The 25,480-nt window shown below is 42.2% G+C and overlaps 1 protein-coding gene across 2 annotated transcripts in view; it reads right to left on the bottom strand.

Moving 5' to 3' along the window:
• Positions 1-25,246, bottom strand: part of aqr (aquarius intron-binding spliceosomal factor) — a 44,995-nt gene extending 19,749 nt beyond the window's left edge. For both annotated transcript variants that reach the window (XM_077559939.1, XM_077559940.1), the window contains exons 1-25: positions 25,130-25,246; positions 24,653-24,759; positions 23,829-23,885; positions 23,705-23,745; positions 23,594-23,629; positions 23,394-23,514; positions 23,189-23,329; positions 21,752-21,820; positions 21,314-21,414; positions 21,142-21,218; positions 20,614-20,678; positions 16,845-16,961; positions 16,633-16,746; positions 15,773-15,876; positions 12,329-12,431; positions 12,011-12,131; positions 11,743-11,884; positions 10,924-11,102; positions 9,637-9,804; positions 4,598-4,767; positions 3,728-3,969; positions 3,484-3,633; positions 2,904-2,973; positions 1,697-1,807; positions 1,492-1,601 (exon numbers count right to left, since the gene is read on the bottom strand). In XM_077559939.1, the coding sequence (XP_077416065.1) occupies positions 1,492-1,601; positions 1,697-1,807; positions 2,904-2,973; positions 3,484-3,633; positions 3,728-3,969; positions 4,598-4,767; positions 9,637-9,804; positions 10,924-11,102; positions 11,743-11,884; positions 12,011-12,131; positions 12,329-12,431; positions 15,773-15,876; positions 16,633-16,746; positions 16,845-16,961; positions 20,614-20,678; positions 21,142-21,218; positions 21,314-21,414; positions 21,752-21,820; positions 23,189-23,329; positions 23,394-23,514; positions 23,594-23,629; positions 23,705-23,745; positions 23,829-23,885; positions 24,653-24,745 (2,702 nt within the window). In that variant the 5' untranslated portion in view covers positions 24,746-24,759; positions 25,130-25,246. The remainder of the gene's footprint in view (positions 1-1,491; positions 1,602-1,696; positions 1,808-2,903; positions 2,974-3,483; positions 3,634-3,727; positions 3,970-4,597; positions 4,768-9,636; positions 9,805-10,923; positions 11,103-11,742; positions 11,885-12,010; positions 12,132-12,328; positions 12,432-15,772; positions 15,877-16,632; positions 16,747-16,844; positions 16,962-20,613; positions 20,679-21,141; positions 21,219-21,313; positions 21,415-21,751; positions 21,821-23,188; positions 23,330-23,393; positions 23,515-23,593; positions 23,630-23,704; positions 23,746-23,828; positions 23,886-24,652; positions 24,760-25,129) is intronic.
• Between the last annotated feature and the right edge of the window lie 234 nt (positions 25,247-25,480).

Here is a 25,480-nt window from a genome sequence, read left to right as displayed (position 1 = left end):
CCCCCCCTCTTTTTTCCTGCATAATTTACAAACAGACTTGCTCGGCCGCTATTCCTAAGCGCGTGCTACGTTCATTCTGAACAACGCGCATAAACGAAACAGGCATGGCGGTGGCAGCACATGCATAACCCCTTCCCGCCCCCTACCTTTCTCCCACTATAGGGTGCAATTTGCTCTGTGCTACAGATGGATAAAGCGGTAATTAACAAGGTCGCTTGTAAGGGAACTTTAAATAGTAACAGCATAAAAATGTTAATTAATACTCAATGGTACTGGCCTATTTATATTCAAAAGCTGCTTGGAAAAACTTAAAGGGTAGTGACTCATATTTTAAGAAGTGTATTATGATTTTTTTTTTTTAAACCCATGTGTCAGACTAACATATCTGTGACATGCTTTTTCGTCAACATAACCCAAGGATCAAGAACTACTGTATAATGTAATTTCCCCCTCTCTTTAGATCAGAGGTGGGCAATCTCGGTCCTCGAGGGCTGGAGTCCTGCAGGTTTTGGAGGTTTCTCACTTCCAACACAAGCTGATTCCAATCAACAGGATCATTATCAGGCTTATGCAGAGCTTGCTGATGAGCTGATCATTTATCAGCTGTGTTGGAAAAGGGCAACATGCAAAACCTGCAGGACTCCGGCCCTCGATGCCCACCTGATATGACAACCAGGGGCCGTAGCTGGGGGGGGGGGGGGGGGGGGGGGCTACTTGATGACTGTCCCCAGAAGGACGAGGTAAACGCATGGATCACATTTCCAAATTATGATAGTGACTTTAATGTTATGGGAATAAAGCTGTAACAAGGCATTTGGGTGTCTGCTGCATGCACCACATGGACCTACTGTATTTCACTTATTCAGAACAACTGCACTAAAACCTTTAAGGGTTAACCCGTTACACCAAGATGACAGGCTGAAGAATTGATGTAATTTTCTAATCCTTTTAAACTCTGACATGTACTCTGTCATTCCTTTATATTTGTGTGATTACACCATCAAGCGCACTTACTCATTGTGCCGGTGTCGTAAAATACTTGGTGAATAATTAATCAAAGGGGGCCTTAATATATACCAGAGGTTTTGATGCCAGCAGGCTTTACTAAGACTTCTCCCAGTGTACCGTGCGTCTCAGTGGGCTGGATTCAAAAACAGAGCAGGCCCCATTGGGCTGTAGTTTGCCGACCCCTGTACTAGCACCACACAAAGTGCTTGGCAGTCCAGAATAGTAATGAAAGAGCTAATCGGTGGTTGAAATGTGGGAGAAGCCTGAGAGGCCGAGGATGTCTCACGGAGATACACATACGTGAGTATCAGGTGGCTCTGTCTCTGTTTTGGCTGAGACTTGTTATGCATGAGGACAGCTGGGCAAGTGCATATATGCATGTGTGTGTATTGGCTTTGATAAAGTTCTAAGATAGTCTAGGAAGTTTGTTTGCATAAGCGGCATCCCCCACTGGTATCTGTGGCATGTTTCGTCCGTCCTCACCTGCTGAAGTCCTTTTCGGTCTCCAGCTCCTCTTCTCCGTGGCCCAGACGCAGGAGGTGGCGCTCGTCAATGTCCAGGGCCATGATCTTTTCAAACAGCTGGTTCAGAGCCTGGTGGACGAGAGACGGCAGGGAAGGATATGAGACGCAGCCCATAAAGACGCCAACCTTTACTTGACAGGTGGTGTACAAGACAGTGGGCTAACCTGGTTGGAGTGTGTGACTATGAGTGTTCTCTGATCAGGAAAGTTGTGGTAGATGTTGGATATGATCTGGACGGCGACGTCAGTCTTGCCCGTACCCGGCGGTCCGACAACCTGGAGACAAAGAACGAGAAAAGTGAAGAAAGAATCAAACATCAGATGTGTGTTGGATGCAAAAAAAAAAGTATTTTAAGTCTTAAAGTATTTAATTAAACGATTACTAGAAGAAATGTAAAACTAAAGAAATACATGATAAATAACCACATTATGGATAATGAACAGACAATACAATAAAAATACAGCAAACAAATACACAATAAAACATTTACTATTACTGATTTAGAGAAATTGAATGCAATGAATTTGTTAAAAATCAAATAAATGTGTTTACCAATCATATGAAGATAAATCTTGTAAAATGATTTTGAAATTATACTTAACTGTTTAAAGGCCTCATGGCTTGTGGTAGATTTAAGTACAAATAGCGGAAACATTGCCTTTACAGTTAATAATGGTTTTATGATGGCGACAATTTGACCCAGAAGTGAATGAAGTCCTTTTTTTCATGTTTTCAAATTGAAACAAAGAATCCTACAACAGATTGTGTTTGACCTGAGAGGTTCCACCGAGTCTGTTTGAAGTAAAGGAAGCCTCTGTATCCTTGAAGCCTCCCATCAGCATAAAATAAGCCTTGTTTCAGCAGGGGCGCGGCTGCAATAAAAAAATCTCCTCATCTAAGCATCTCAGGTGAGTCATTTCTGCTAGAAAATAATGAGCGCAATTTAGCATTCCCAAATAAATCAGCGTATAATCAGCCGACATGAAAGAGGCGGCAGGCGCCTGGACAGGGAAGCGGCCGTGGTGTGTTTACTGTTACTTCTAATGACCACCACAAGAGGTGTTCGGGTGTTTCACGACTTTTATCCTTAAATTAACCACAACCTTTTGTCAAGGACCAATCACAACACTGTTATTTATTGCTATAATGGTACGTGTGAAGTTGCAATCGCTCATAGAAACACAAGTAGCGGGCTGGAATGGTGTGGCCAAGGCAAGTTGAGTGGCACATTTACTATTATAGATGTGCAAATCCGATAGAATGTCCACTTCAAAGGCTGAGGTTAGGAAAAAAATCTTCACCTTCCACGACACTCTCTGCACATTCACTATTGCAACTGGCATTCAAACAAGTCAATTTCAAGCAACTCACCATGGTGAGCCCTGGCTGCATGCCGGCTCGGATGGCTTCGATTTGAGTAGGCGTGAAGTGAATGGTGTTCCTGGAATGATGTTATTAAGGCAGGTAATTAGTCAGTCCGGATAAACTGATTACTGCTTTGAGGTTGAAATTGGAAAGAGCAATTCTGAAACATTGAGGCCCCGATGGAGAAAGAAGAATATGGATGTAGAATGTAAAATACAGCTTGATGATGAAATAAAAAGACTTCAGAGAATCCAAGGTTAGAAATGACAAAAACAAACATGCTAATGTTAGCATAGCAATGAATACAGAGGCTATATCATATGACTGATTCATCTTTGCATTACTGAAATATTTAGGATACAGGGTTAAAAATAACTGGAATAAGCATACATGCTAACACTAGCATAAAAAAGACAATAACGAAGTATCTGGACAGTCTCCATTTTGTTACTTTAGCCCCTCGTTCTGACGGACGGTTGAATGTGGTATGGTTTTTGCATTTTAAGATTAAATTGCTCGAATGTGATGAGTAGAGCCGAGTGGATGCGGGGCAGTGTAAAAGTGGTTTTAAGAGTGGATTGCTCACCTCTTGGGCTGGTTATAAGGGTAGGGCCCACGGTTGGGGGTGACATAGGGTTCAACAATCAAGCGTTTGTCGTCCTCTTCCACCATGACTTTATCATTTGCCTTCCTCTTCTTCCCTTTGTCAGTTTGGCTTGAGACTGGAAACTTTATTCTTGTAACACAGAGATCAAAGGACAGATAAGGTACCTGTTTGTTTTTTTCAAATGTATTTTTTTTTTAAATAAAAACAAACATTTGGCATTCACCTGAAAGGTGAGACCTGCAGTTCAGGGTTCTCCTCGGCGACAATAACGGATGAACCGGGGAAGCAGGAGCGCAAGTGATCCAAGGACAGAAAAGTGTCGTTGAAGTCCAACGTGGAGATCTGATTGGGCATCTTGGAGTAGTGGGCGCTTCCCGGGTCGCCGTAGCCGAGGATGATGTCATGGAGCCAGTCAGGGACGACGCACTCGGTGTTCATTAGGTTTCTGATGGTCTCCAGAACGGCCTAATGTGACAGGCATCCGGTAGAAAGACAGGTAATTGAGGGGGTTTAGTGTTTTCAGAACAACATCTCACAGGAGGCTTTGATGGGACGGCGACGGCGTGAAACTTGTACATCTGTCAATTTGGTTTTAATGAGCTTCACCGGTGCGTCAATCAGTGGGAAGGAAACATGTTTGCTTTTATCTGTGATAAACATCAAAGACGCAGAAGAATGTTCCGTGAATACCCATCAGCTCCTAACGCCTTGCGAAAAACATCTGTCGTTCTTTTGGTGTGGGTAGGAAAAGGCAGATTTATGTGCACCGCGTTGGAAAATGGCAGATTTGACAAAGCCCCAGCTGAGTAGCTTTCAAACAAAAACACGAGGTGGGGTTTGACGCACAAGTTGTTGTGGGGTTTAACTTAACTTGACCTACATAAAAACATTGGGACTTTGCCTCCTCTTAACCTTAATAAGCTTTTATCTTTGAAGGCAGTGTCCCTATGCTAAGCTTCCGCTGAGAAGGGCCTTGGATGGGCTGTAATCTCAGATGTGCCCTGGCCCCAACCTTACAGCCCCCAACACCCAAGTGAATATAATAAGTGCCATAGAGAAGGAAAGGCACAGGGATAGTTGATACGGTGCAAACCTTAAAGTTATTCTCCTTGGGCTTGCGTCTCATGATGATATTGAACGTCTCATACGGGTCCTCGGTGCCCGCCTGAATGCTGCTAGTCATGTCCTGCTGATATTGGTTGGGGTCCAGCCAGACGCGGAATGTTCTCGAGTCGCCCCGTAGCTTGGGCTTCGGTTCAGGACCTGTATAGGAGCAATTTGACAATGAAGATATAAAGCAACAAAAATTATAGCAGAGGAAAACGAGGGTGGCAGTGTTGTCCAGTAAATTAGTTTCAGACATAGTAAAGCTAAGTGCTGTTATGAAAGCAGGGGCTTTACTTTAGCCAGCTGCATAAGGTAAAAAAGAAGAAGAAAAAAAGATGGATTTAATAACAGCATCAATTTGCCAGACAATCAATTTAAAATCACTGTCTAATTTAAAACCCAAAATGTTAACTTCCACTGGGACCAAACACCATAACTTCTGTTTTCTTTTCATTTAAATTCATCAAGTTCAACGCCATCCAGGCTTTGATTTCCACCAGACAGGAAAAGGGTGGCCTTAAGGAGAATGTGTCCTTTAGTGAGACAGATCCGACTGTCATGTCATCCGTCTATCAATAAAAGAAAATACCATGCTTTTTTAAGAGCAGCAAACAACACTATGAAAACAGCAGGGGCCCCAAAATTGAGCCCTTGTGGAACACCAGACGACAGAGGGGCAGAGTAGGACTCAGAGCAACGCAGGGAAACACAATAAGTCCTGCCAAAAAGTCGGATCGAAACCACTGTAGAGCACTATCAGGTGTTGAAAACTAGCTAAACAGAATGTTGTGGTCTACCGTATAAAACGTTGCAGTCAGATCCAACAGAACAAGACACACAGAAAACGGACCACTGCAGCAAATTACAGACTGTAGAGCACAATACTACAGCATCCAAACCTAAGGCAAAGTCATTAGCATGTATCCTCAGACGTCACTTAAATAGTATCGGGTTATAACACTAGCTACTAGCTAGCTAATCATCCTGCAGTATCCAGTGCTAAGGCAGACAAACATTCATTTTTATTATTTTTTTTTTACGACTAGTTACGGTGCAGTGGAAAAGGCACATAATCCTCTCATGTCTAAGATGGCTGCAGTACAAAACAACTCTCCCTGGCCTGATCTTCCTGCAGTGTGTTGCCTTTTTTTAGGATGAGGAATGTGGATGCGGGGCTTGACAGGCGGCCACGCAGAAAGGCTGCGAGGTATATGGAGGGCATCTCACTGACGGATGTCTGCAGAGATTCATGTGTGGCGCATTGGGACAAGCGGGGGGCGAGAGGAGAGTGACACTCGATCCGGTTGACCTCCTGTTGTGTGTGTTTGCAAGTCTGTGTCCGCGTGTGTTTGGCTATGCTGGATTGTCAAATCCTCCTGGCTAAAATTTTTTTTTAAATAAATAAAAAATAAAGCATGGCGATAGCTTAGGAGTGTAAGTGACACCCTTGCCGTGGAGGATAACACTTTGGGCAGCTGGGCCAGGATGTGAGCGAGAGCCCTGGCTGATTGTATTTAAACTATCTCTGCAGCATTAAATCAACACGACTGCGGGCTACTTAAATCCTCGGCGGGTATGACGCAATCTCATAAGTCCTGAAACATAATGTACAAGGAAGGCATTCACAAAGGCATTTATGCTCAGCTTTGATTAGCGCAATCAGCCAGGTATTGACCGAACAATTTATTATTATGGGTGTCTAGAATAACATCAAGTCATGTAGTGCCTGATGCATAGCAGTATGTTAAAAATATATTGGTAAGGAATAAGATTAACATGTTAAGGATGACCTACTCCTTGAGATTTTAAAAGTTCAGTGCTTGAACCAGTTACACTTGGTAGACATGTCTATGATCAGTATAAGTTTAGAACCTCAAAAAAGGTTTCAAGAACCGGATAGGACACACTAAGCCTGCCATTTTGGTTTGAACTTGAAGCAGCCATTTCGGGTCACTTTGGCCATTTTCAGGTGTCCTTCAAAGGGACCACTACAGATTTTGAAAATGAAGACACTTAGCAAGCTCGAATTTGGGAGACATATCGGTAATGATGTTGGTTTGAAGTGACCATTTTAGAGTAACTTTGGTCACGTCTTTCATGATCTATTGAAATATATTGAAAATTGTGTTTTCACGGCCAGTTTCCCTTAGCGAGATAAAACAAAGTCTGTTGTTTGTGTTTGATGCTGGGTGAGACATAGATCTGACTGTCATGTCATTAATAGTCTCTTCCAGGATCCTTCAAAGGCAGACTACTCCTACATATCTTGAAATTCATCCCCTGAAACCAGTGTCACTTAGCTACATGAAGTTTGATAGGCAAAGAGACCTACAAACAAATCCCAAAAATCCATGCCTGAAAACACACAAGTTTTTGGGTGTTTTTGTCTAAGAGATTCAATCCAAATTGTACCATTTGAAGATGTAGACAAATGGTGAGAATGAGATACATTATCCCGTAAGGCATATTTTTCACAAATGTTTCGAGCAAAATACCGGTCTAACTGAAACCCCACACAATTTTTCTCCAAGCACGCTGTGATCTACGTGACGTGCTCACCGCCCAGCCAGCCAGGCTATCACTTAATCACCTTGGGGGGAACTGAAAGGTTGGGCATGTTCCTCCAGCAGGACGACTACTCCAAAAAAAAAGCTCTGGCCGACTGCATATTTAATGCAAACAGAGGAGAGGAGGGCGAGGGCATACCAGGCATACGTGCGCTGACAAACGGGAAGTGCAAAATGAACATAGATGGCTGCCGGCGATGTTTGGTGCGAGCGAGGAACAGCATTCGCTGGAGGGGAAAAGTGATAAATATCATATCATCATGTTACTGTTGCATATTTTACTTTCTAGGGAAAATACACAAACAAAGTAACAGAGTTAAAGATTTCCTCTGGTGGGGTCATATATAAAGCAAAAGGGACGAAATGGGGCAAGGGCAGGGCATCTATTAGAGGGATGGCCATTATTTGAGGAAATACTGCATGGACCTGCACAAAATTATGTCGTTAACTGGACTCTTCTTTATCTTTTTAGACATCACAACTTTTAAGACATTCACGATGGTTCCACACCTTCATTAATCTGAGACACTGCTTCAGTGCTGATGTTTTGGTTAGCAACAGTTTGTTAACGTCCATGAATGTTTGCATCTATGATCTGACATGAACAGTTAAGTTTATTTTCTGAAGTGAAAAGTGAGGCATCTAACTAAGGGAAGCATTCTTTTTTTCTTAAGCACACGACTAATTGGAGCATGGCATCTATTTGCTATGTGGAATATCAAAAATAGAGAATGAGGTAAAAACTAACCCTAGCTAGCTAGCTCCTGCTGTGTTGTTGTGTTTTTTTTTTCTTGTTCGCCTCCGTATGAACCTCCTGTCCTATCTGTCACGTTGCCTCAGGAGATGAAGCTGTAACCGGCGCGCCGTGTTGTTTGTTGGGTTGTCATGACTCCAAGAGTGACTGACGCCCTGTCACCGTTCCAGCGGCTGGTATCTCAAAGCGGAGGGGAAGCAGACAGCCGCTCGCGTGAAGTCAGCGGAGATGACAGCACGCCCGCGAGCGCTGTTCCCCCTTTAGTTGCGGCCCAACTCGGAAGAAGAACTTGGCTCAGCTCGAATGTGTCCCAGAGTGAGTTTAATCAGACACTCCTCTGGCTTTTTGATTGGCCACTACTAAAGTCACCCCTCAGGTTGTGCTGTTCACAACGCGGGCAAAATTTGGAGTAAATAAGCCTCCGTATCCAGTGAGACCTCAGCAAATCTCACGAGACTGCGGCATATCCAGTGAGACACCAGATCAATGAGGAAGGGATTCAATTCACAAGTGAAAATATGAAACCCAATTCCATTGAAGTTGGGGCGTTACGTAAAACTTAAATTAAAAACAGAATGCAATGATTTGCAAATCTTTTCCAACATATATTAAATTGAATGCAGTAGAAAGTCAAGGACGAAAACCACCTTTGAATGCCCATGACCTTCGATCCCTCAGGCAGCACTACATCTTACAAATACAAGCAAAAGCGAAAAAATCAAAGCCATATACTAACAACATCTAGTAATGCCGCTGGCTTCTCTCATCTGAAATGGACTGAATGACGCAAATTAACGAAGTGTGACATGGTCTGATGAGTCCACATTTCAAATGGTTATTGCAAATTATGCAAATTATGCATCTGTGATATATAGATGACTATATATCACATCTGTGAAGGCACCATTAATGCTCAAAGGTATAGGAGCAACATTAGAAGCCAATGTCTTTTTCACAGACATCTTTGCCAGCAGTTCAAACCTGTCTCCCACTTAAAATGTGTGACACATTAAGAAGCGCAAAATACAACAATGGAGACCCCCCGACCCTTAAGTAACTCAAGTTGTACATCAAGCAAGAACGGAAAATACTTCAGCTTGCAAAGCTTCAACAATTATTGCTCAGTTCTCAAACGCTTATTAAAGATGATGAAAAACAGCAGTAAACATGGCTGCTCCAGTTTTCTTGTAATGCGTTGTAAACTTGCAACCACCAAATTCAAAACGAGTGAATATTTGCAAAAAACAATAATGTTGCGTAGTAGTTCTTATAATTTGAATTTGATGGGTTACTTTCCATCCATCCATTTTCTTTCAAGTAGCAAAAAGCCTCCAATGGCAAATGAACAGACATTGATTCTCACGAGTGAATGTTGGCATGGTTCTGCAGGGCTAGCACATTCTTCAAGGTTTGCACGTACACACCCCAACCTATGCGGCTAAATTAAATGAATCGAATAAAGTGGAGAGGGTGCGCGGGGGCAGGGCCCCGCAGCTCACGGGCGTTGTCTCCGTCGACCTCAGGTTAATGTGATGTTAATGCGAACAGGTCAGGTCTTACAGTGGCCGTCACCATGACAACGCCACTTGTGACCCTCTCCCAAGGATCAGCTGCTAGGGATGATTGCTTTGATGGGCAGGATGGATATTATGTGACATTCTCTGTATTAGTGTGTGTGTACGGCTGTACGGTTATGAGCCGTACCTTCCTCGATGACACGCCCCCGGTCATCCAGCATGCCCTGCACCTCACAGCCCCGCACATATACGAGGCCCGTCTGCTCCACGAAGGCTTGGCGCCGGTCGAAGCGCGTGCCGTAGGGCATGTTGGGCCGCACCGTGATCAGAAAGCAAACGTCGTGCTTACGCAGCCCTGTGGAGGGGAGAGAGAGAACGCGTTTGAGAGTCAGGTAAGATAGAAAGGTGGACGGGGACAGATCAGTGGCCTGGTGGGCGTAGGCGTCAGGCAACGAGGGAGAAAATGCCCCGTCAGCGTACGCCTGATCTTTAAAACATGAAGTCCTAATTATAGAAGCGGGGCAGGATAGGAAGTGATACTTTAGTCTGCGTTTAAATGTGAGGAAATAGATTATTAAAGAATCTCATTTACAAAGGTCTCGATGCAAAGAATAGGAATATTAAGTATCTGCAATGGCATTAAAAAAAGTACGTGGAAGTTTGATGTCTGTTCTTACGCCATCACTTTCTGCAAATTTGTAGGAACCCTGTTTGTCAAAATGGACACCACAAACCTCACGGTGAAGTAAAAATGACAGTGATTTTTAAAAAATTATATTACATTATAAACACTACTACTACTGTTTTGACATAGTCACGTTTCTCATTAAAGCAACACTAAGGAACTATCAGTTTATGTTGATTATGGCGGTGGCCATATGGACAAAAGTGGTATTGTTATGCCTGAAGGAAGACCACATTTTCCATGAAGACAAGCGCATTGCGTCTTTTTTTTTTTTTTTTTTGCTCACGCTAGCGAGTGAAAGCCGGGCCAATGTTGACCCTGGACTGTCCTTTTATCCGGGTAGCCTTCCTTTTTCTTTTTTGTCTCCGCATACAAAACTTTTCAGTTGTTTTGCAGCTTTTTCCAGAAAAGCACCAATCGTGTGTCAAGATTCAAGTTGACTTCCTTCTTTGTAATGAATGGGGAAATGGGGAAGTGACGTACGCTATAAAGCAGTCAGCACATTTGTAGTTTTTTTGTGTGGCAGTGTTCCTACCATCCTCCTCAAAGATGCTTAGTGTCAGTAAAAATGATACATGAAAATGATACCCCCTCAGGCCATGGCAAACACGTACCATTCAACTGGTTTTAAGTCGATGTTTCATCAGTAGAGATATGAAAACATTTTAGTAAGATGAAAAGTTCCTTAGCGCTACTTTAAGCTAAGAGGATAAATATAATGTTGTGTGGTGCTCAAATGAGCCAGGTTGTAAACAATTCAGCTCAATTTCAACTGAAGCCGTTCGTTACCTTCCCACTCATTCTTGATGTGATCCTGCACGTTGAGGTGGACGGTGACATCAGCCCGCACGCGCGCAGGCCAGCTCTCGCCAATGTTGGGTTTGGCCACCTCCACGATGGTGAAGGCTGTGATGGTCTGGGCCATCCTGGCCCAGCCGCCGAACACCACGCTGCCGTACTCGGACTGCCTGCAAAGTGCGTGCGTGCGCGCGCAAGGACAGATGGAAAGGAGGGAGATAGTGAGAGGTGTGACAAGTGCCGCGGGCCGCTGTCAAGCTTGAAATGAGTTGGATTTGGGGCAGCGACAGACAGCGCCGCCGCTGAGTTGTTTACTTTCCGCTGGAACAACAAGTAAAAAGTTGCGACACCGCTTGACATAATGGGAGCACTTATTATGTTAAGCAATGGGTTTCCAAATGCGCCATAGCGACTGTCAGAGTCTTTGAATTAAATATAATCAATGTGCCGTGCCGTCGCACCATGAGAGGAATCTTCATTCGTAAAATTTAAAATGGATTTAAGTGCACTCTTGCTCAGTTACAAAATGGCTGCAACAATACTATAGTTCACCCCCGCGTATTCACATTATGTGAAGGTGGTTTGTTGCTGAAAATTGAAGTACCGATTATAGTCATTTATGTTACATGAGTTCATAATGATGAACATGCTAGATACATGACGTTGAAGTTTTACTGATTATTATATGCCTGTTACAGGCCATAGTAAATTAATCAATCACATTTTTTGCGTTTTGCGTCAGGGCTTAGTTCCTATGCCACAGGAAATAGAGGCCGTTTCACTGCAAATGTCAGATCGTGGAAGGCCTACCAGGGTTTCATGCGCCACACCACGTCTTCTATGTCCTGTCTGATCTCATAAGTAGATTCAAGGCGGAACAGGTTGAAATTCCTCAGCAGGTAGTCATGAAGTGTCAAAAACTGGAGGTTGAGTTTGGGGAGTGCGAGGCAGCCTGAAAACGACAAGGCATGGGTGTACAAAGGCAAGATTTCATATGAGTAGGGAGAGAGAACAGCAGTGAGTCAACAAAGACGAACAACAGTCAGCCTGCAGGCCTCACGTTTATTTATTTGCTTACCTTCGCCAGAAAAGTACTCTGTCGGGACGATGTTCTCATCCCAGATAATCTTCTCGGTCGGATAAAGGGGCATCTGGTTCAGTTGCTCAATCTGAGAGATTCTGCGTTCATGACGGGACACCTAAAAACAAGTTCAAAACGTTAAAACACTAGCAGTTTTAAAAGATTATGACTTGATTGGGCATACAAGGTGATGTCTGTGACGCACTTCCCTCAAAATAAGTTTCAAGAATAACAGAATATGCTTCACCCGATATGGCAAGTGGTAGGTGTGTGTGTGTGTGTGTGTGTGTGTGTATGTGTCGAGAGTGAACTTGCCAGGAGCTCAAGGAGAACTTTTTTGTCATGGGTGGTGTCTTGGTCCTTGGGCAGTTCAGGCAACAGACACAAATAAGATGCCACCCGGTGGAGCATATTGGGGCTGCGAAGGAAAAAATAGAGGTGGGAGTCAATCAAATAAAATAAATAATTTAAATAACAATTTACTACATTGCAATTGACTAAAAAGAATTGCCCTAAGTATTATTTAGAAATTCGACATCAGATTACGTTTTACATTTCACAGATTTCTAACTTTAAGTACAGGTTCAGTCCACTAGCGCCACGACTGCCCGACACGTGAGGGCTTCTCAAGTGGTGATACTGCAGTACGCGTGAAATCCAGCGGCCTTAAGCAATTCCTTGCTCTTGGTTAGCACTGCGACACAAAGCTTCTCCTCTGTTTGCTTTGACACTTGCTTCTACTGCTACGTCAGCGATGTGTGCATTAAATAGGCCGGGCCGCACTCATGCGACAGGATTATGAAAATCAAAAGTCTCTACAAACGGAGGCGTGGCTTTATCAGGTTGACATGCAGTGACACGGACGGGGGGTCTGCACCACAAAAAAGGGGGCTCGGGGAGAGAGACGGGGGATTGGCAGACAAGCGTGACAGGCTTTGGACTGCCACACGTGGCCATTGTATCCGGGTACATACTGGTGACAACGGCAACTGGATGACAATAGTGCCGGCGTTGCACTTTGCTGGCCAGTGGATGACCTGACACAGGCCGTGTGGGCCTCCCCTCAGTAAGAAGACACAACAGCTCGCTGGCAGCGTTGGCGGTGACTGGACCAGGTCATGATTGACAGCTGAGCCATTGGCATGTACTGGAAGTGGTGTGCTGCAAGTTTATGTTACAGCCTGCAGGCTTGTTTTGACCCGATTGATGTGGGGTAATCCAGTGACTTTAGAAAAGTAATGCTGCTGTTTTTGTTGTTGTTTTTTTAAACTGCTAGGCACTACTGGGCCCTGTTGCCAGGTCGACACAATTTCCCACTATACTGACTAAAATAAATGCTGTAATTAAACACTTTGGCAATTAGACACTATGCAAATAAATAAAATATACACGTATATGGAACATAAAGCCAACCAACCGATCAAAATGAAGCACTCCACCCCCAAATTGCGATTTGAAAACTGCATTCTACTAAATTGTTTTGTCTTAATTGTTTCAGTTTCAAGAATTTCTTTCTCAAGAAGGGCCCTCGTAGCCATGTGGAGACTTAAGTACAATACAGCAGCTAAATTTGCCTCAGTTTGAGGTGGCTGAGAAACTGCGCAACAAGCTCGTGCACAAAATTTAAACTCAGATCAAGGTACCACTTTATTAGGAGATTAATTATTATTGTTTATTAATGCATTCATATTTTCAGCGGTTCACTTCACACACATGGAAGCCATGACCTGCGATTCAACTGGAAATACCTTTAAAAACATCAATGTAGCAAGATATCAAAAGAGTGCAAGCCCAAAAAGAATTAAACTAAAAGCTTAACACAAAATACATACAGTAACAATCTTTCATTGCATTCCACAAAGTGCTGCCTTTGATCATGTATTAAATTCATTTGCTGGCCTAAAATGACACTCGCTGGCGCTTTATGCAAGTGTCAGAAGCTTCTATTTATAGGCAAAGCTGAGCAATAATACTCGGTTTGTGTGTTTTGGGGAATTAGTGGATACATTCGGAGCGACGGGTGACTGGGAGCTTAGTGAGAGTGTTGCGCGGCAGGAATAAAGTGGCATTAGCATGAGTTGCTTGGATGGAAAGGAAAAATTGCCTCGTTAAATCTGATAATGGCTTATTTCAGAGGCTGGTGGTGGGGGGTGGGAGTTACCCAGGGTGACAGTTCTGGCTCGGGGAACAATGGCGTTGCGGCTTCCGCCAAAAGCCGGAGGCTGGGGGGGATCTTGCCGGAATACGTGAAATGATTCAGCAGGAGTATTAACCTGATTCAGCAGCACTCGGCTCATCACAACTCTCAAAAGAGACACAGTGTGAGGTCCAAGCACTTCTAATCTACTACAGTAGAGGATGATGGATGGTGACCCGGGCATGTTAAAAAATAATTTTCTGTTGTGTCAAGCCAAAGGTTTGCTAGACGTTTTTTTTCCTTCCTTCCATCCATCCTTCCTTCGTTCCATCCATCCATTAGGGCTGCACAATATTGGAAAAAACTGACATTGAGATTTTTTTGGGTTGTGTGCGATATGTTGCAATATGAATTGCACATGTTGCGGCAACAACGGCGAGGCATTGTCGGCACAGGATGGTTTTTTTTGTTCTGTATCTTCTTTTTTTTGCAGCCGAAATCCTTATATATTTCGCATGTTGACTTTCTTTTGGGGACAAAATCCACGGTCGCTTTTATCGCCGTCTCATCCTGCATGTTGCCCTTATAGTGTTTTCAGAGCAGTATCTGTAAGAGTGGCGGGGCCGCCGGTGATCGATTAGCAGGAGGGAGGGGGAGAGCAAGACGGGCTGTGCAGAGCATGGAGTAGCTCGCTACTTTAATGAAGCAAAACAAACATTTGCTTGTTCAAAAAAAAGAAGAAGATAAAAACATTGCATTTCCTGCGATGTGACTATCGCACATGCACACTTTGCAATTGCGATGTTTAAAAGTATTTATCTATCCATTCGTCCATGGAGAATATGGAGTACAATAATGCAGCACGCTTAGCTAACACGTAGCTAGCATTAGAATGTGTGCTCATTCTTGTTATTTGTAGAGGTGTGCAAGTCTACTTAGAATAACAACCTTTTATTGGCTTTTCTAGAATAGTAAAAAGAGCCATTAGTGCCCCTGACAAAATATGCCGCACATTAATTGGCTGAGCATATCCATTCTTGTAAAACCCATATTAAACACGAATTATAAAACCTTCCGACCGCCACCAAACAATTTGTCCGGCTTTAAAATTTTGAGTGAGCCAATCATATTGAGCTAACCCGGCAAATCAGAGCAATTAAACTGTACTAGGATCAATTACGCACGCTAAACAGCTTAATAAAAATCAGTCCGGGCCTCGTTTAGCATACTAAACTTTCCGAGGCCCCTCATAAATCTGAATATAATGTTCATTTTCACCTGAAACAGGAGAAAAGACCGCACAATGGAGTGTTTTAACAAAGCCGGTGTGCTTTTTGGCACTCTGGCAAGCTAATACGATGTGACAAACACAGCTGTTCAAAGAGTTTATTCTCAAGCCGCTGCAAATCGATTAAATTAATGAGGCGTGCCTCTCGCTCGCTCGCTGCTACCAGCTGCCTGTTGGGGTGCAGCGCTGGCTGCCATTTAGCAGCGGCACTCAGGCGGCAATGCTGGTGCCGTTTATCACAGACTTAACACGGGGGCCGAGAAACGTGGACGTCCGTGTGTCGGACGAGGTCAAAATAGCAGCTTATGAAAACATGCATTTTTTCCTCATTTACCTGAGAGAGCCAAAATGTTTGGTCAGGGATTCCCGTGTGTCCACTGCAGCTACGTTGGACAAAGCAAAGTCGTGCAGCTCTGGGAAATGAGCAAAGGCTGCTCTCTGCAAAAAAAAAAAGAAAGGGGACATTTATGTGCATGTAAATATGCGAGGAATTGTTAAGTATGGTGTGGTGGTAGATGTAGCAGTAGTACTGCAAAAACCCACACTGCTTTGAACGTGTCGCATTGGATGACATAATTACTCAGCATCAGAGAGTAATTTCATTCAAGAGGAACTTGAGGGCACCAGGAAAACAGAGTGCTTCAACCAACAAGTGGAGTACAATACTACAGACTGTATTGATCAAATTGGTCTTTTTAGCTTTGTATCCTAAAATGTGGTCATTGCAATGACATATCTGCTCAACCAAAGAATCATCCATTGGTGGCATCCAGTTAGTTTCAATAACAAGCATCATCTTGTTAGCATCAGTCGGCCAGTGTCACCTAGTTAGCATCAATGATTAAATCACGTAGTATTAATCAATGTTTAACAGCATCTAGTTAGCCTCAGTGCAATGAGGCTACTGCAATAATTAGAATCATACGGGTAGCATCAAAGGTTAACATGAGACAGTCATCTGCTGGTTAGTATCACCTAAGTTAACATCAGTGATTTACATCATCTAGTTAGCATGAGCCAGTTGGTGACATCTGGTTTACATCATTTATTAGCAGCGCATCATCTAGTAAGCACCAATTGGTTAGTGTCATCTGTTTACTAATAGCTGGTTCATGTCAAAGGGTTAGCATCAACAATTAGCATCATCTGGTTAGCATCAGTGATTAGCATCAGCCAGTTTCTTTTGGTGGTTACCTGCAGCGACGTGATTCTGTCATAGTGCAGTGTCGTCATCTCCTTCTCCGTCAGGGCGTTTCCCGTCTGGTCGTTGATCTCGAAGCCCGTGTAAAACTTAAGCATGTCGAGCAACTGTGAAGGAGCGATAAGTGCATTAGTCACGTCTTACTGTTTATTGCATTTCCGGCAGAATGTGCACTGATTGTGTCGTTAGGGTGCTGGCCTTGTACCTGACAGAAGAGGTGGCCCTCCTTCTCTCGTTGGGTGAGGCTGGAAAGGTGGCAACTGACGACCAGGTGGGAGTCATCTAGCACCGTGCTGAACCAACGCCTGGTGGGTAGCAGAGCCTAAAAATAGAAGGCATTATGATCATAAAATAATTGCTTTTAAAGCAAAATGGTAATGTACATTCGCCTGACATTTCATTCAGTAGACCTGTACATCTGAAATAAATCCCTTCATAAAACAAAAAGAAAAGTCACCTCTGCGTGGTCATAATGCAAGGAGGACTGTTTTTAAAATATTGACAATTTAGCCCCTGAAGCGAGACATGCCTATCATGATGGCTGATCAAAAGTCACAAAAAGTAATTCCTGAAAAGGCAGAGGAAGTCTGCCTTTTTGCTTCCAAGCGGCCATTTTAGCAACATTAAACTTGGGAGATACCTCATATCATGAGTTGCCCCATAAAAAAATTTAAATAAAAAAAATCTCAAGAAGCACTCAGTAGTCTGCCATTTTGCTTCCGAGAGTCCATTTCAGGCTGATTTTAGTCCGTTTGAAACAGCCATTTTAGATGAATTCTACTACTCAGAATTTCACCCCAAATGAGTGTTGATCAGAGTGATGTCATTGAGAAGCTTTTTTTTGACTATGCCATCTAATGTGGGCGGAGTATGGCGTCAAAGTTTGATGATGGTTTTGAGGATTTGTCATGGGAAAAAAAAGGCCTGTTGGCCTGTTTGATGCTGCTTGCAAACTATGATGCAGTGTCAATGAAAAGGAAACTGAGGATGATAACACAGAGGGGGGCCCTCAGTTTACCACTTTGTCAAAGTAACACGAATATTTACGTGAATCAGAACTTGCAAGTCCATCACTAGCCTATGCTGAGGCATTGATTTAATCCAAACTACATTAAATATTTGTATGAAAAACAAGGCCATAAACACAAAACTATTACAGTAAATAAAAATCTGTAAGTGCTGAGTGTGCCTTATTGTGCCACATGACAATGTATTCGCACACCATTCATATCCTCGAAACCTCACATCACTGGACCACTGTGAACCGAGGACCACCTGTAATGGACGCAATGAGATTCCCCGGGTGTTATCTGTCTCAATAACGCAAATGCATTATGAAGAGAAAACCTCATAAGGTGTCCCACAAGCTGGACAATAGACTCAGCGGAATCTGGACTGTGATCTCGCCTGGTCCATCTTTTCTTGACGGAATACTGGCAGCGACACAGCGTTAAGTGCAGAAGGGAGGACTTGACGTAAAGACTTGATTTAGTCGCTGGTGGCAGTATTGTAACAGAGAAGGGGGCGGAGGAGGGTGAAAGCTGTCAAAATAAGATAGCAGAGTTGCTTTGGTGGGAATAAATCCGATCAACTTGTTGACAAATGGACAGCCTGGTGTCACCAAAACAAAAAGGCCCCATTGAATATGATGCTGAATATTCCAAAATGAACTGACACAATCTCTTGTGCAGGTGCAGCAAATGATACCTCTTCTCTTAAATCCACAAGCGATATCATATTTAATCTACAAAGGCAGAATAAAATGGCAAGAAGAAGCCGGATCTTCTTCCCGCCCCCTCTTGCCTTCATTTCAACAGAGGAGAGAAGTATAGATTTCAGGCAATGGAGGCTTTGTAAAAGGAGAAGGCTTGAAGGACAGGACGCTCGTCTCCAGAGACAGCGGGCGGGCGGGCGGGCGGGCGGGCCAACGGCCGATGCCAGGAACAGCAAGGCCGGCCTGTCAGCAAGATGGAATCTATAGAGCGCTCCCGGTTGTAACGTGAGATGTGCAAACGCAGCAACACCTATGGAACGTTGTGTCTCTATCCTTGGTTATGACCAGTCGTCTTCTAACTGTATCTTCAAGCAGGTTTGCCCGTTTTGAAAAGATGAGCGTTTATCAAAGGAATCTGTCTGCTAATATGCTCTGCACTTCAAAACGAGAAAAGACCATCCGGCGTCATGAAGCGCTGTAATGTAGACAGACTCATTCACCTTCAGCAATCTCTGAACATTGGACCGTTTTGAACAGAAATGAGAGTTGTTCACTTTTCAACTGAAATTTGTCCAAATTTTTGAGTAAACCCCCCTTTTATCGCAGGTGTACGTTCTAGACCAGATATCTGCCCCCACCCAAAACAAAACCAACCTAATCCAATTTCTCAATCTAAATAACTGTTAAGAACATTAACAGTTCTTCAGAACGTGACAAGAATAGTTACCCAATCCTTGCTCTCATCTCCCTTTGCTTACTCCTAAATAACTTCTCTGATTTCTTGAGCACTGTGCATTCAAGACATGTCGGAATGCTCCTAAAAAAAACATCCTGTCTCATGTTTTTCTTGAAATTGGCTGTTCTCGTGGCCAAATGTTCTCTTCATGGCACATTTTGAAGAAGTCATGACCGGGACTGGAAATGGCCCCCAGACCACGAGTTTAAGACCATATAAAAACACATCTAAACTTATTTTCTAAAAATAAGTCTGTATTGAATACGCTAGTTGAAAACATGATACCCATAAACCATGTGACGTGGATTTAACCAATGGCAAAGCAGTGTCCACTGTGCAGACTTCATTTTCTCGGACTTTGTGTATATTCCAGCCACTGGATGCTTTAAGTGGATATACATTTTCAGATCATGCAGGTCGGCATAAGCAAGTCTGTTTTTTTTTTAAGAATGCGTTTTTACTACGGGAATTATTCAACCTAAATGGCTTAAAGAAAGTAAAATGGGCGCCGACGCCGACCAGGGAGTAGGAGGAGATCAAGGCTCAGAGCTAAACCCCTTCCACATCAAATGCAAATACACCTACAGTAAGACAATAAAGTGACTCCTCAATGTGAAAGCAGCTTAGAGGCAGATTTTGTAGAGCAAAAAATCCCCTCCAGAAGCAGCAACCCTGAGGTGACGCATATGTATGGATGCTAACTTTGACAGCCTGTGGAACCTCACTCAAACTTCACTCTTCACTGCTGTTTACCTTGTCATTTATTATTTCAATAGACAGAATCAATTAATTATTTCCTCAATTAAATGAAATGCCCTGAGATACGACTGCTACTGCTACTACTGTCAAACTAAACATAAAACAAAGAGAATGATAAATTGTGTATATGAAACAACCACATAGCCTCCATAGCATTCAATAAGCACAGGGGCTAACAATTAGCATCTATGTGGTGGTGTTGTTACCCTTTAAGAGGATAAACGAATATCCAAACATAAACGGTGCAGCAGGTTACACACGCAGGCCTTTGTTATCCTCTGCAAAGAATGACTAATATTACTGCTGCACTGAGATCTGAGAGAGGAGCTGATTCTCCAGTACAGTATATCTGTAGGTCTGTCTTAAAAACAACCACGTTCAACATAAAATGACCAGGGATGTGATTTGACCAAAGTGAAATTATCTGAAAATTTAGCCGGGGGTCTGGGGGCCGCTGGCACCCAGCTAGGTCCAGGGCAGTGCCCAGTGGGGGTGGGGGGGCATGAACAAATAATTATATCATGACCAAATGAAAAGTAACTCATATTAGAGCATACCACAAATGTCTTTGTTATAGCAGAAGATGTTATCTGTCGGAGTCATGTGCATACACAATGAACTACTTTAAAAAAAAAAAAAAAAAATTCGATTTTTTTTTGTAAAAAAAACGGAATTCCGCGAATTAGCGGAAAAATCACATCCCTGAATGACACAATTCCCCTATTTTGGGTCAATCCAAGCAAAACTAAGGATGTCGTGTCTTACCTCCAGGTCGATCATGAGCTCAACGAATCTCTCACAGTAATGCACCTTGTCCATGGTGATGCTTCCTATATGGGGGGGGGGGGGGGGGGGAAGGCGACGTGGCCATGTAAGTTTAAAAAGAAGGACACACATTCAAAGTGAGAGACACAAACAAACGTGAGAGGAAGGCACACGCACGCGTACGCGCGCGCGCACACACGTGCCGACAACAGCAGCATGTGCAGCAGGTGCTGGGAGTGATGTGGACCCTGCTGGCTTTTGCGACTGTAATCTATTGTGTCAGCTCTGAATTCCACCTAAACACACAAGTGTTCTGTTTTTAGCGTTCCAGGTGGGTGGTGTAGGTGTGTGTGTGGGGGGGGGGGGGGGGGCCTTGTGTCGGCCCGCATTACAAGGCGCCGATGGCGTGGCAGTGTGGGCTCACGTTCCTTTTGCACGACCCCGAAAAAGGGAGGGACTAGCACATCTGATAGAAAAGGTAACTCTTGTATTGATATTAGATCTGTGAATAATAATACCATTGTTTACCTGATGTTGGAATTGACTCGAGGACCCCAAGAAACTTTTTAATGAGAGACGAGAGGAAGGTTCGCTCCTTTTTAGCTCTGAAAGAAGATGACAAAAAAAGTACAAAGGGGAAGCAAATGAGAGGCAACATTGCAACAGTTTGTTAGCCTGAGCATAAGAGAATTTGACTAACTGTTCAGCCGCGTCGCCATCCATCTTGTCAAATTTCTTCTTGATGAGATTCCAGAACTTTTGCAGCTTGGGAACTTTATGTAGCTCTTGTTGGAGACGGGACTGAAATGCAACAAAAACAAATTCAGCCAGGATTGATTTGTATCATGTATAATTGATTAATCGAGTTTTTGTGTGAGTTCAAATCATTTTTCTTTACATTTAGCGGCTTCCTTGTAATGCTTGTACCAGTTTTAGCAGAAAGGGTGGGGGTTTTCAAAAATCAGGCTAGCAAGGAAAGAACAAGCAAACACCACACCATAAGGCCAGAGCCTAGAATAGAACCCCCTGGCCTCAAAATTGTGGGGCAGATGTGCCAACCGCTACATCACTGTCCTGCCTGATATCATTTCATTTTGTTTACTATTGCAAAATATATCCATAGTGTCCACAATCTTACTGGTATTAGGCACATCCACATAGGAAGAGAGATGAGTTGCTGCACCTGCTCCCTGATCAAATCTACCTCCTGGGAGCAAGAGAGAGACAGAAAGAGAGGGTGCGTCAACAATGTATATAAAGCAGCAAAGATTTTTCTTTTTTTACTTAAGCGCATTAACAAAATTCCAGCACTAAAATATTCACAGAGTTTTACAGGAGCACATCAATAGCGAGTATGCAACTGTAGCACATTTTCAAATGAGACCTCTGCAGTGCTTCAATGCAGCACTGGACAATACACAGTCACCAGAACGATGTGGCCCAGTGCAATACTGCCACCTTGTGACAAAATAAAGCATTGAGTAGTTGTGTGATATTACCATATGTGTAAATAGCAGCTTCACGTTTCATAGCTACCTATTTTCACTCAATACAAGGTACCAGTATTCATTACATTTATATAAAAATATGACTTGATAACAACAAAGCAAATGTTATTAGTAGGTATTGTAGCATCCATGGGATTTTTATATCAGTTCAGTCTTTTTTCTATGTTATTTAGATTATTATTATTATTTTTTTTTTTTTACGGTAATTAAACCTATAACGAACACATCTTAACTAGGGGTTCCAATAATTATGCAGGGCAGTTTATTTGCTTGAATATTTTGGGACAAATCTCTCCCTGTTAAATCAGAGCTGTCCCTAGTTGAACAAAATGATGTACTCATAAAAGCAAAGCAAAAAAATAAATAATAGACCTCTTCCGGAAAGACAAAATATTATAGCTTGAGTCACTGACAAGAGAATTATACATCAGGAAATACTGTCATGATGTACCTCCCTGGAAAAAAAGGATATGCGACCAAATGCTGTGCTGCCGGAAATGCAACCAACTGAAAACGTTGGTCACATTAATACAACCAGTGAAAAAGTTAGTGTAGAGCGCTAAAAAACATAATAAGTCAGGTACAAAATAATGAATTCATCAGTCTGATAATTTGGTAGGCACCAGCAACTGCATAAAAGCCTTGTTTTGTTTGACCAGACTCACCCCAAGTGCAAAACAAACAAACACAAAAGATGTAAACTATATTGTTTTATGTAACATGGTTTTCATAATTGCATACATGCTAGAGTAGATGCATTTTTGTCGGTTTCGTACCGGTTTTGAATTTTTGAACCTGTTCAATCTATGGACCACATCTTTCAAGGCTGCTCTGAAATTCCAAGCTGCTCTGATGTAGATTTTGTGGTCCTCTCCATTTTAAGTGCTTTGCTCCCACCTTGTGGCTTTTATACGCAATTACAAAGCCTTTCAGAGGAACCTCAGGTTTTTTGACCACAGTATATTCGCTTCGGTCTGAATCATCTGCGAAAATCTGGGGTTCACTGTACATGTGCTATCCACCACTAGTAATTTGTATGTTATATATATCTAAGTCATGGCACATACCAGGCTATTGAAGCAGTGGTCGAGAAACTCCAGCAGCACCGTTTGCTCCTTCAGTGTGAGGCCGCCTTCGTCGCCCGCCAAAAGGGCTTCCATCACACATTTGAAGAAGAAAGAAAAATGGCCGGGCTCCTTTTTGAACACCTGATAAGAGAGTTGTTGTTTAATAAAGCTGGAGAGCGTAGTACATGAAATAGCATTTGTTTACCTCCCAGGCTGGCACATTTTCCCTGAACTTCTCATTGACAATGCAGCAAATGGACATGAGGAAGGCGTTGCTGGACACCTCTGGCGTGTAGTTGACCCAAAGGTAGTTCTCCAGGTATTGACTGCAAGGTGATGACATTATATATTTAGTTCGAGTCACATTGTTTTGTTTTGATTAAGAGGAGGTGGTAAAGTCAGAACCTGAACTCCAGCAACATGATTTTTCTGATGGCAAATCTGAAAAGGAAATGACAAAATAAACGCTCCAAAATGTGAAACAGATTGATTCCCCAAATGTTACTAAGTACTTACTTGGACATGAGAACCTCTTTTTCATAAATATCCTCCATCACCTAAATCCAAAGGAGGCAATATTTCTTAATTATTACACATTATGTATGATTACCATCATTAACAGCAATGCACACAAACTCACCTTCGGGTCAAATGGCAATTTATTTTTTGCATGAGGGGCCCAATATTTGTTCGCCAGCTGAAACAACACAATTACAAAAGAAATAGCAATCCGTTAAAATGTATTACAGGTAGGAATTTAAGCTTGTTTTTTTTCAATTATCTAGAAATAATTTTAAACCATAATCTATTAACATCCTGCCCAAAATTAGAAACAAACATTTACGAATATCACAAAAACCTAACAGTAAATTTAAAACAGACAGGTAAGAAAAACATTTGTTAAAAAAAAAAAAAACTGAAAAAAGATTCAGCAATAAAAGTTTAAGGATTTTTTTTTAATCTCCAATATTTCTCAAGTGGGTGCAACGCCTACAACATACTGTACATCACATAATTGGTATAGGTAATCAGGAACAACATTGATAACTATCACATATACAGTGTGTGCATTGTTTTTATGAGTTACATAAAAAAAAAAACACAATTAATCTTCAGTACTAAAAACTGTTCCACGAGTAAGATATATATTTTTTTATCTACCAAATTCAAACAGAAGTGGGAAGTTGGGAACATTATTTGACTTTTTATTTTTTCTCTTCTTAATTGTAAAGAACTGAGTGAGCTAAAAGACATAGAATGTTTTTTTATTTTTTATTAGCAAGGATAATGGAGGACAATGTCATGCATTTATAATTTTTGCACAGTGCATCTTGATTGCATTTTGTATTAGGGGCCTAATATTTGTTAGCCACCAAATACTACAACAACAACAACTAATAATAATAATACATGTAGAGAAAAAACATTCTACAAATCTACTAAAATTATAGTGTTCCCTATTACCTGTGTGACATATTCTGCATTAATCTGCGACACAGACGGCGCCGCAACCTTTTTAGCTGTTGTTTCCTTCTCCATGGCGGTTGTCCCGAGCATCTTTTCGACGTTAACTGTCAGAAAAATCGATCACATTAACACAACTTGTATCAAACAAAACATTCACGTGTGAATGAATAACTGTGAGGGGGAGCAACGCGGAAGAAAGAAAGAGCAACGCTAAGTACTGACATAGTTTCTAACTAACTGTTAGTACCGTGTATATATTAAGGCAGAGGGAGTTATTACAATTCAATAATAATAAAAACTATAGTATTCGTTAAGACAAGACAATGTAATAGAGGGGTAAGACAATGGCGTGTTTAAGACTTTGGCTAAGCTAATGTGTACCTATACGACCACTTTTCATTATGTTCCCGAGTCTCCATTATCTTCTGAGCGTTATGGCTGACTTAAAAATAAAATTGTAAAAGTTTAACATACCTTTTATTATTATTCTTTCAGCATGGATGAGGAGCAACGTTGTGTCCAGTTGGTTTACGCATGTACACAACAAAACCCGCTAAACGAGACACACTTCCGGGTTAAGGTCCGAACAGAAATGTATTCCGAAGGGAAACAAAGACGAACGAAAACAAATGTTCCTACAGTTAAAATGATAAATAAATAAAAAAAAAGCAAATGATGAAGATTACATTGTAATTTTCGTAGCAGCTGTTTTAGTCACAATAACAAAACCTAAAGAAACACGAGTGAATTGTCAACTTTATGTAACACATTTAATAAATACTTTTCAATGCTAAATGTATTTGAATAAATGACAAATATATTAAA

Source organism: Vanacampus margaritifer, chromosome 1 (assembly GCF_051991255.1).
Source record: "Vanacampus margaritifer isolate UIUO_Vmar chromosome 1, RoL_Vmar_1.0, whole genome shotgun sequence".
Classification (NCBI taxonomy): Eukaryota; Metazoa; Chordata; class Actinopteri; order Syngnathiformes; family Syngnathidae; genus Vanacampus; species Vanacampus margaritifer.
Note: the sequence above shows the minus strand (reverse complement) of the source record. Positions and strands in the feature narration are given on the sequence as shown.